General features: G+C 41.9%; 1 protein-coding gene across 1 annotated transcript in view; it reads right to left on the bottom strand.

Annotated features, from left to right (window-relative positions):
* The window catches only part of LOC118328769 (complement C3-like), a 27,458-nt gene extending 20,768 nt beyond the window's left edge, over nucleotides 1-6,690 (bottom strand). The window contains exon 1 of the mRNA XM_035662668.1: nucleotides 6,559-6,690. Within this exon, the coding sequence (XP_035518561.1) occupies nucleotides 6,559-6,690 (132 nt within the window). The remainder of the gene's footprint in view (nucleotides 1-6,558) is intronic.
* Between the last annotated feature and the right edge of the window lie 5,612 nt (nucleotides 6,691-12,302).

Genomic DNA, 12,302 nt, shown 5'->3' with positions numbered 1-12,302 from the left:
CTCTCGCTGTGCTATTACAATTACTTACACCTGAACCTGATAGCCTTTCATTTGTAGCATGTCATTGGTTTCCACTGCTTGGACACGGTGAATCTCATCCTGGTTGTTCGCTGTCCTGGCTTTTGTGGTCTGTCTGTCTCTTGTGTGAATATGCTTGCTCGTGTCATGCTCATGTCGTGGCTGTCTTTCTGGTGCTCTCCTTGCCTGCTGTGTGATCTGTCTCTGCTGTCTGTCTGTCTCGATTGCTGCCTGATCTGTCTGATCGATGTACTTCCTGATCTGTCTTGCTCTGGTCTGGTCGTGGTCTATTATATTCTATATCTGTCTGTTCTGTCTGTCTGTTTCTGTCTGCTTTCGATGTTCCTAGTATCTCTGTCTGACATGCTCTGCTGTATGTTACTGTCTGAGTGCTGTCTGATCTGTCGTGCTCGAAGATGAGAGATTCTGTCATAGCCTGTCTGATACTGTCGCTGTCTCTCCTGTCTGCCTGCTGGTCTGTCTCTCTGTCTGTCTGCCTGTCTGTACTCGTTCTGTTGCCTGTCTGTCTGTTCTGCTGTCTGTGTGTGTCTGATTCTGTGCTCCTGTCTGTTATGTCTCTCTCTTGTCTTGTCTCTCTGTCTGTCTGTCTCTTGTCTGTCTCTCTGTCTGTCTGTCTGTCTCTCTGTCTGTCTGTCTCTCAATGTCTGTCTCTCTCATGTCTCTCCTGTCGTCGTCTTCTGTCTGTCTGTGCTGTGCCTCCTAGTCGTGCCTGCCTGCTCTGTTGTTCGTGGCCTGCTGTCTGTCTCTATGCTTTCATCTTTCTGCTGTCTTGTTTCTGTTCTGCGACTTGTCTGGCTCATCATCTGATCTGCCATGTCTGTCTATCTGTCTGTCTGTCTCGTCTCTCTGTATCCCTGCCTCTGTCTGATCTGCCTGCCTGTCCTGTTTCTCTGTCTGTCTTGTCTGTCTGCTCTCTGTCTGCTGTCTGTCTGTCTCTCTCTCTGTCTGTCTCCATCGTGTTCTTTGTCTGGTTCTCTCATGTCTGTCTCTCTGTTTCTCGCGTGTCTATCCCATGTCTCTGTCGTGCTCTAGCGTGCCGCTGAGAGATCGTGTTTCTGGCTGTCATGTCTGATATCTTCTCATGGCTCAGTGTCTGCCTGCGCTGTTGTCTTGCCTGGTCTTGTCCTGTCTGTATCTAGTCTGTCTGTCTTCTCTCTGATTGTCTGTCTCTCTGTCCACATAGCACATCATCTTACATGCTCATTTCGTCATGTTTCTGTTCTCATCCTGTCATGTCTGGTCATCTACTGCTGTCTCCTCTGTTCGTCTGTCTTACGCTCTGTCTGTTTCTGCATGTCCTGCCTGCATCTGTCTCTCTGTCTGTCTGTCTGCTGCTGTCTGTACTGGCTGCCTGTCTGTATCTCTCTGGTCTGCTGCCTGTCTGAGTCTCTCTCTAATGGCCTGTTGTCTGCCTGTCTGTCTCTTCTCTCTCTCGTCTGTCTGTCTGTCTGTCTCTCTCTCTCCTGTCTGATCTGACTGTCTGTCCTCTGTGTTGTCTGCTCGTGTCTGCGATGCCTGATCTGCCTGTCTTGCTACTGTTGTTCCTGTCATGTCCTGACTCTGCTATCATTTCTGTTTTTTCTGTAGGATATGAACTAGTAGATTCAAGTGTGCTCTAGGGATTAGTACACGTAGTAGCATACATACGACGGATTTGGGAGTCGTCAGGTAATATTTCTTGTCGCAATATATAGCTATCGAAGTGCTGATTAGATTATAGTATTGCGCGTGCGAGAAATAATCTTTAACTATTATACTTTAGAACGTAAAGGTCAATAGATCTAAGCTTATGTTCAAAGTGTTATTTACATCATACCACATGACAATTAACAATAATATTATTTACCCCACTATATAATCCACTTTACTACGTATATATACTAACGACTACTGTATAAATACATTTTATAACATACTATAATTATATATACCGATAATTTAATGAACCGTATATAGATATCATAGTCAGATTTATAACATATTACATTATATTGAATACTTTATAACGTTTAATAACCCTATCATCAACATTATGAAGATGTATGGACGTTAATATGATATACCCCACTGATTTATTACATGATATAGATAATTATACGCATGATAATCCTCACGATTATACTATCTATATTGACTGAGACGTGCTATTAGATTGTCTAGAGATAATGTCTCTAACGTATATAATATATATACGGCTGTGGGTCATGAGGCAGCGGGTCGTCCGCCAATCAGAAGCTTGTTCTGAAGACAGAAACAAGAAAAAAAATTGCTACCCGTGAATCGGCGCTGCTTCGTCTGAGTGAAGTATGATCGATATAGACTTTCTGTTCGGTGGGCCTTTGCATCGCCTGTGATGAGTTGTTGTGAAGAGTGAATGGTTCTGTAGTGTAAAAGAAGCGTTTGAGTGGTCGGAAGACTAGAACGGACCAGGTTCCTTTACCAAAATATTAACCATATAATAAATTTATTAGATTATTCACTCTGATTAGTATATGTAATATTTATAACTGATTAGTGCATAGGTTGCAAGTAATAGTGAAGGACTGTACTAAGTAGATGTGAGAATTGGACTAGGGTTTGTGTTACACGGCAGATTATAACGTATATAAATGGATATATATTACGGATGGAATTTTACTGCGAGCCGCTATTGTCGCCCGGCCGGTGATGCATGTATGACAGGTGTGCAACCCGAAACCCGAGTGCGGTTGGCAGAGGACCGGTCGCACAAGAAGGCCTGACCCCGGTTGGTCGCCGGTATGTATCTTGTTGCCGCGCAGCTAACTTAAGGTTATACGCTGTTGTTTGGTATGACTCGACGACCAGCCAGCCCGACCGCGCCCCTTCGGGTCGGCGCCCGGCGGCGTGTCGGCACAGCATAGCCTGACCTGTGGTGGTTCGCAGCCTCTCTGTGGTTTTGTTTCCATAAGCCGGTTGCTCGACTGAAAGTGCGTGTGCTTTTTTATCCATTACGGTCGGTGACACTGTAGAGGATTTATTGTCCACCAAGACCAGAGCTGTGGTTGTTGAAACACGGTAAACAGAACGGTTTCTTGAGTTTTATCTCTGCTTTTCGTGGTCCGACTTCTGAATGAAGTTAGATGAGCATAGAGTCGGATAGGTTGACATGTGCGTTCTCGACTCTGACTCCCCACTGCCCAGACCCTCCCGTCATCCACCCGTTAGAAAAATCCCTCCGCTCCCTCACCTCATCGACCACCTACGCCAAAAGGGCTTAATAAAAGATATTAGATATATCGTAGGTCCTCCTCCCTTCCTCGCTGCTGGTCCACTTTACGTAACAACCACGCCCTTTGGCCAAGTAACCGGTCTGGCCCCCCTTCAATCCACGGATATGACTAATGATCTCTTTCTGTCACTAACCAATGTGCAACCTGCTGTAGTATTTGAGAGTTCTGGGGGTGTAGTGGCGTATGTTGTGGTTTGCTTACCTCGTCTCTTTATCTCATTATTGTACAGTGTTTATAATGTCACTACTTGATCTTCTTCATACTCCTTAGTTCTTCATACTGTCTGTTATAGCTGCTATACTGTTTGTTCTCTATCCACTTTGCTGCTGTAATATTGGAATTTCCCCATTGTGGGACTATTAAAGGTATATATTATATTATCTTATCTTAAACAGAATCCTCAGGCACAAACACTCACAGATGAACTTGGATATACACACACCTCTATCTGGACACACTTTTAACACAGCAGTTTGAGGTCGTGGGATTTCCCAGCAGGAGTCATTTGGAGATGCAATTCAATTTAATATTCTGGGAAAATATTATATTCAACAGTCTGCGGGGTTTGAGAATCAACCCTCTGAAACTTCACCTGGGTGCAATTTCGACCCACTGAGTCCCCAAACAGGCAGGAATTTAAAAACCCCTGCAAACACTAATCTCTCTCCGTCTCCTCTCACTCTGCTGTCTTTCTCATTCTGCAGGGTTGTTTCTTCTTCTCCTCCTCTCCTCTTTTACTTCTCCTCCGGGTACCTTCACACCATCTCTCGCTCTCCTCCCTGACGTCACTAAATGGCTCGTGTGTTCTAACCACTGATGTGTTCTTTCATTACTTTCAATCAAAGTGCTCACGCCCATGGATGCATTAAGAAGAGGGGGATGCAGCGTTGGGGCCGGGCTCCGTTCATTCAGTCAGAGGCAGGTTAGAAGATCTGAAGTGGAGAAAAACACAGATTTATTTCTTTTTCAAGAACAAAATACACAAGTAAACAACGTATGGCTTCGCTTCTGAAACGTCTTGGTGGGATTTGAAGGTTCACTTCCTGGCTGACTTGTGCCTTGCCTTCTTCAACGAGCTTAGGCTGGGATCCATTGTACCTGGATCTTGGACAAAAAGAACTCTGACACGGAAAATTGCAACTGGAATGTCATTCAAGTCAGAATTTGAAGTCAGAAAGAACTGAAGCACTGAAGAATGAAACTCTCATTAATCAACGTGTTGTAGTGACTCCATTCAGTTCATTTGTCCTCAATATTAATCAGTCCCTCTAGGATTGTTTTTATATCACAGTCCGTCAGTCACGTTAAGCCTGTTTCTTCTTTATTCATCATTTCATGTGGTTACTTCCTGTTTTATTTTGTACTTACCGCTCCCTCTCGTTTCAGATCCATTCATTTCCTGCCTTTGTGTGTTATATATTCCCTGTGTTACTTCCCTTCAATACCAAAGTGTTCCAGCTGCTACCTGGTGTCGTCTGTGTGCCCATTAGGACCTGTTTGATTGTATTTATTGGAGTACTTGTGTGTCGGGTTGTGCATTTGACTTCTGTTTCCTGGTCCAGTCATGAAACATTTTTTGTTGTGGGAGAAAGTGAAAATTGTAAAAGTTGTTGGTTTTGTATAATTCACTAAAAATTGAAGGCGGTTTGTTCTGGTGAGAATAAAATCTCTAGGAGTTTGTTGATGTGGCTCACCGTTTGTAGGACTCTTGTGTAGGGTTGGGTTGTGTAGAAGTGGTCAAGTGGTGGTGACTGGACAAAACTGTAAGAATGTTTGGGGATTGGTTGAATTTGTGAAATTAAACAATTTCCTGGAGGGACTGATCAGGAGATTTTAACTGGTAAACCAGTGCCTTCAAACTTCCCTGTTTTTGCTGAAACATGTATCACTGACAGAAACAGTCTGCAGTCAGCAGAAAATGAAGCACTGTATTTGGATTAAAGAGCAGCGAACGTTCAGGACGATCCAGATCAAACCACAGTGAGTGCTGTTGCCCCAAGAGGAGAGGAAGAGATCTGGGATAACTCGGATGCGAGGCTGCTCCTGGCTAATGTCCAAAAAATCAGACTGCAGAATTATTTCCTGTTTATATTTATATAAATAACTATATATATTGCTTTATTTCATATCATATGCTATTCTAAAGTAAATGAAATGTTCTTTTTTCTGTGTGTGTAGCATGAAGAGACTTTAACTGTGTGTTGTATAATAAATATATTTCCTTGGTCCTTTGAAGAGAGCCGAGGTGAAGTGAGGAGTAATTCTCTGTGGGTTTATTTCACATTACACATTTTATCCAGCGGCAGATTAACGCTGCTTTAACGGTTAGACAGATAGATCGGCAGTGATAATCATGTGCACTTTCAACCATCTGATAGACATCTCTGTGGGGAAAACGCTGTCTCAGACGCAGGGGATTCTTCTTCTGCGTTCGCCCACTAAAGCTCCTCCCTAGATCTTTGTTGTTTGTCTTTAAATCTCTTTCTACCTGTTTCTCCTTTTCTATCCCTTCATTTGTAGGAAAGGAAATACGAAATGAGGCTTCTCAGTCAGGGTCTTGCTTATAAAATGAATAGCTGTGTCCTCCTCATGCATGTTTATTATGTTTATCTCCAGCACAGATCATATTTTCACACACAGATGACGTGCTGAGAGAGGAGGTGCACAGAGGCAGGTGTGTAAATAATTTCCGTGCAGTGTGGTGGTACGTGGGAACATAAAGGCACAAACAGACATTTACAATGAAGAGACAGACGCATGCAAACACCCCCGACATCCCCCCTGCAGCGCACTCTGAAAGCAAATGTGAAAAACAACTCCTCCAGATCTGAAGACACATAAACACAGAAAATGAAAGGAGGGATTTATTGCTGGTCCGAGCTCAATCAGCTGTTCTTTTTCTGCTTTATTCACACTTATGTGATTCATAAAAGTGCTCTAGGCTTCTAAATATGACGCTGTAGGTGTCCCTGTAGCTCTGGGCTCCACAGTAAACTTTCAAAATAAAGCTTTGGGTTGTTAACGTGAAACTAGGGAATCACATTTATCATTCAGAGTTCATCCTACAAACACAGAGAAAGAATAAAACAACATACAGAGTTATTTACATTCACATATAGAGGAAATAAGTGAACAGTCATCTTCTGAATCTGTGTCTGGTTGAATGTAAACGGCAGCAACGAGACAGAGCTGATAATCTGGTTTCATCTTTACCTAAAAACAAACAGCGTCCATACAGTCGGACTGTTTGTGCACCAAACATCATCACTGTAAACACAGTCGCCTCCTCGTCCTGCACTCTGTCGGAGAGGAACACGGTCTGCCTGGCGAGGATCCAGGACGCTGATGAAGCCGGTTTCAGTAAAGATGTGGACACAACAGTCTCTGATTTTGTCCTCATATATCTGCCGTCTGTCCAATGTTACTGTAAACTAATTCCATGGTTTGTGTTTATTAATCCACCTTTTACTACGAGACCCACGAGAAGACAGCAAAACCGCAGGGTTTGATTCTGCCTTCCTGTTTACAGTCTGGCTGTAAACTAATTGTTCATTATTAAGAAGGTTCGGTCAGAACTCAGTGTGTATGAATTATTAAAGGATTTCGCAATTATTACCGTGTTCCACAAAGTGTCACAAGTAATATTCTAACTACATTTTTGAAAAAATGAGCTGTTTTAAGAAGCGTAATGGCAAAGGATTCATTTCCACCCATTCAGTTGGAGAACTCTGATTCCTCTATATCACATATCATCAATCCCTGGCTCACACTTGGGACTATTAATATCATTCCTAGACACCATTGTGAGGGGGAAGACAGCCCTCACAGACCTGTCTTGTTCATTAACTAACCTGGTAGGAAGTTGGCAGCACTCACTGAACTGTCATTCCTCGTCTTGTGGATTATTAAAGCCACAGATCTTTTCTTTTACTGTCCGTCATTGATCAGGAAAGTAAAGACAATCAGAAACTTGCTTTTTTAAAATTGTTTGATGTTCAGTGCTGCAGACTGGTTGGTCAAAGCTCAGCGGAGGGGAGTCGTGTACAAACACCCACTGACTCATCCGTCACTCCTTTTCCACAAACTAAAGACAGAAGCAGACACACACCTGCTCACACACACACAAACACACACCTGACTCATCCTTTTGCCTTGCAGCCCTCCTCAAGTACAGAAATAAAAATTCAATTAAAATGCCAGGAGTGCCGCGTGCCGTGGAATCACACACATTCATTACTGCCACAATCTGCCAGGCAAGGACGCGGTGGGGGAGGGGGGTGGTGGACGGGTGGGTGAGGGGGTCTGTGTTCGTCTTTCCCACCACCGAGAATCACTCTGAGCTGATAATAGCTGAAAGAAAGAGAGAAGGCGACGGGGAGAGGAAACAGAGAAAGAGAAATTAAGAGGCCAAAGTCATAACAGTGATAATGGAGCCTTTGATTGTGACGATAATTCGGTTATAATTACAGGAGACAATATGCTGTGTGTGTGTGTGTGTGTGTGTGTGTGTGTGAGGGAGACAGACGGGAATATATAAGGAGTGAAAACTAAAACAAGTGACAGCAAGAGGAAGCAAAAGAGTCGAGGTTACAGAGAGCGCAGAGGTAGACTAACAGTTCTACGTGTACAGGAGACATTGTGTGCAAAAGCATTCATCAAACAACTAAAGATAACAAGAGACTTTTCTCAGTATGGACATCAACATACTTATATACAGTCCTTATTCGCTCGCTTCACAGGCAATGAGTTTTTTGTTAAATTCCTAAAATAAGGTCTGTTTAATAAAGTCCAGGTGAACTTTAACTTTATTACCACTGGAGGCCTACAGCGTCATATTGTGAAGTTACTGACTGTATTTGACCAGTTGGGAGTGAGAAATGAGTGGATTTAGATACATCATGAGTCTGAAAGTGTTATAGCAGTTCTTGTTCTTTTAATCAGGAATTAACAGATTTACACTGATGGAGTTAGTTGTGTTGTATTATATTTGAGACTATTTTTTTATTCAGAAGTCTTCAAACTAAGTTGGACCTCAAATATTTGTCTCAGAAAGTTGTCTGGAACCACACATTTCTCCTGCCTCTGGCATCGTTATCTAACCGACAGTGACACATTGACCAGATGTGGGTTCCTTCTCCACCATTAAGTCAGCTCAGCTGGTCGTCCTGCCTCCCCCAGCTTCATGACTTTGTGACATTACCTTGGTTCAGATGTTTCTGCTGACTCACACACCTGCTCTCCCCCACATCGCCGAGCCTCGTCTCTGCTGCCAGCCTCGCCGTCCCACTCCGCAGGACGTTCACCGAGACACGAGGCCCGTCACGAACACAAATGACTCATCGTATCCATGGCTCATTGACTTCTTACTGTTTTATATTTTTTATTTTTGTGTTCAGTTCAGTGGGTTTGCTTGTTTCAGTTTTTATTGTTTAAAAATGTTTCGTTTCTATTAGTTTGAGTTTTCTTTTATTATAATACGGACAGAGTTTATCAGAATAGTTCTTATAAAACAAACATTGACTCACGCATTAAATAAACACCTACTCATGCTTGTGTTGACAAATTTAACCAAATTCACAAATACTGGAAACATTTCCTGTATATTTGTATTCATTTTAATAAATATATTTCTGAGCACACAATATTGTTTATTTTATTTCAGTTAATTAAAATGTTTCAACACATAGTTTTGGTTAAATTAGTAATAGAAATAACTTTTGTGTGGCTCTTTGAGTTCTTGTCTGCAGCACAAAAATGTCGATTTGTATTATTGTGCAGTTTTTCATTTAAAAGCTACAAAATAAAACATATGTTTTTAAACTGGCATTTCATCTAAACCTGAATATAAACCTCACTGAATTTTTAAGGCAAGGCTACTTTGGCCTTTGATAAATACACATTTATTGGGGCACCAAGGCCAAAACTACCAACAGTATACAGTATATAGTGTATAAAAAACTAACTCAACATTAATACAGCAGTAAAATACAACATTAATGCAGCATTTATTTTCTTTGGCAACAAACAGAACACAAAGTTGTCATTAACCCAGCTCCACAAATAAATAGCCTGCACCTGCACAAGTAAACAAGAGAACAGGGATCCATACCTGAGCCTGCCACGAGCGCTCCCAACTAACTTTACGCATTGTGCATAAAATTCCCACGAAGATTACAAACAATACAATTTTTTAGGATTTGTAGGAGAAATCTGGTGCTACTGTTGATGTCTGGTGTGATCACAGAAAATAGAAAACTTTTTTGCTTCGTATTTAATTCAATGAGGAAATCTTTTATTTTAAAGGCACAACAGCCAGTTCAGAACAGGGTAACTGGCTGTGTGGGTAGTTAAAGTCTCTCTCTTTGAATCTCTGCCTGAACTCGATTTGGGTCCAAATGTGCCGCTAGGTCAGGCTTACTCGGACAGAAGGAGATTTATTTGTTAATATTTTATTAATAATGCATGTGGCTGTGTTTTGATAATAATTTGTATGATATTTTATGTGTACAATGTAGTTTACTTTTATTTGTAATAAACAAACAATAAACAAATACAAATTTAAACAGGAATTTAGCTTCAAGCCGCCCAAAACTGATTCGCACAGAATTGCTCTATTTCACGGCACTGGCCTTGTATATCACAGTGTCAATAAACTAAAACGTAACGATCATCATAGCCCTTCCTCATTCTGAAACCTCTGGAAAATCACTTTTTTCCAACTCACCCAGCTAGTTTCAACCCACACAAACCACACGTTTTTTTGTGTCTTTCGGGTGAATTTACTGCTTTAGTTCAGTGTCAGTCCTCTACCAGCAAGAGAAGCTATTTCAGACATAAAATACGTCCTGAAACCTTCTGGGATGCGACAGTATTCCTCCATTAAACATCCTATCATTGGATGTTCTCCTGAACCTCCCCCGAGTGTTAACTGACATTGATTCTGCTGCTTCAGAAAAAGATTGCGGGGACGGTTTGTTTCCACTGTTTTGATGCTCATCAGAGGAGCAGGTGATGTTACATTTGTCGGGGCTGTTACAGACCACTTCCTCCCAGATAGAAACATTCACTTCAGGTTGAATTTGATGCCGAATGATTCATCATATCACCTCGCCCTTTAACAGCAATAAACCGCTGATAAAAGCCTCAGAGATCACGACGAAGACTTCCATTGAACTTTACAAACTCTGTCTTCTCCCTCCATCAGCCGTCAGAAATTCACTTCATTAATTTGTCAGAGGTGAAGAAAGGAGCTGATTTGCACACATCTGCACTTCTATCAAGGCTGCATCTGTGTGGAGTTGGACGCAGCACTGTGGGATCTGGTGACAAGCTTTTAGAAGAACGGTGACACGTCCAGGCCTCGTAAGCTCAAAGCCCGGTCCGACCTCCGCATCAGTCGACTCACCATGATCATCAGCAGCAGCCAGCCGCCAGATGGAAGCAGCATTTGAAATTCAAACAACCGTCTAAAAATACGTCCTCTTTGCTTCGCTCCGGTGGATCTCTGGGGCCTTCGCAGTATCACACAACGTCTGTGTACAGACGCGGAGAAAGACGGGAGGGGTGAGGTTTGTATTTCCTGTTTGCCACTAACTTTGAATCATGGGATGTAAAGAGGATCAGTTAACAGATCGCTTTGATGGTTTGACAACCAAAGAAGAAAAGCAGAGGGAGAAGCTGCAGCTCTGACAGATGTGTTCCTGCAGTCTCCTGGCAACTAAACAAAACTACAACAGGAAGAAAAACATTAAAATGATCTAATATGGTAATTGTAGGTACTTCCTGTCTACATTTAAAAAATTAAATAAAAATGTCTTTCACAAACTGGACCGATTTGGTACTACAACATACTATAACATGGTGCTTCAATATAACAGACTCCGCCAGAAGAGGAGCTGCTCCCTCTGTAGATAAAAACATCTCATTCTAAGGTAACGAATACACACTCAGTCATATTTTCAGGTGAATATTATGTTCCCTTTCTGACCACTGGACCTTTAACTGCATCTCCCGATCATGTCATTAAGTTCTTGTTGTTGCCTGCATGCACCTGTCACCTCCATCCCGTCCAGCTCACGACATAATGTTAGTAATATAATAATGTTTTTTCCTGCTAATATGTTCTGTGATATTTTGTCTTTGTTTTAATGTAGAATATGTATTTCGGCTCTAAGTTTGACATTTAATTTACATCAGATTCCTCAATTAATGTGTTGCCCCTAATAAACACGCAAATAAAGCAACAAGAATTTCATTAAATTATATTTTACACTCTGTCTGTTATTTGTTCATTTATATTCCAAATATGTTCTTCCTGAGCTCGACACTATTTCATTTGTCATTGTCATTTCTGTCCCTCTTTGTTGCCGTCTCACCTCCCTCCCTTCACGCTGTCTGTCCTGCAGTCTGTTTATGCTGTTGCACACAGAGGTTGATGTAGGTATGCATCATCTCGGCCACCTGTCACTTCTCTGTTTGTCCGTTTGGTGCCGGTTTGCATCAGACTTGTCACCAATCAATGGGCCAATTACGGCGGCCTGACCTGAAGGACCGTCTGATGATTGAGGAGAGGGAGGTGAGTTGACTCATGGCTGATGGGGCTCATCCTACACTGTGGGGTTAACAAGGTCACTCTGAAAATGTCATTGAGAAACACTGAATGTGACAATAAACAGATGCATCCACAAAACAAATGAATGTTTAACATGCAGAGTAAAGAAAGGGTATTCATGACAAAAGACACACATTTACAAAATAAAATGCAATGTCCTTTTATTTGAAAATGATTAACTGAAATATTAAAAATATCCTTTACAGCACTTCAGTGTACAATATAATAGTTTCTAACACTAGGGGGTCTCTCACATATGTATCATCATCCACACATATCATGTGTCTCACAATAAGAAAAGAGGAAGTCAGCTTCTCCCGGTTAGGATTCCTTCAGTGTTCATGGTTCAGGAGGTTTCTACCGGGAGCCGAATTATCCACAGAGGTCTCCTCCTCTCCAAA

This window comes from Morone saxatilis, unplaced genomic scaffold (assembly GCF_004916995.1).
Source record: "Morone saxatilis isolate NCDOM2014 unplaced genomic scaffold, NCSU_SB_2.0 Contig18, whole genome shotgun sequence".
Taxonomy (NCBI): Eukaryota; Metazoa; Chordata; class Actinopteri; family Moronidae; genus Morone; species Morone saxatilis.
This window is presented reverse-complemented; position numbering and strand designations above follow the sequence as displayed.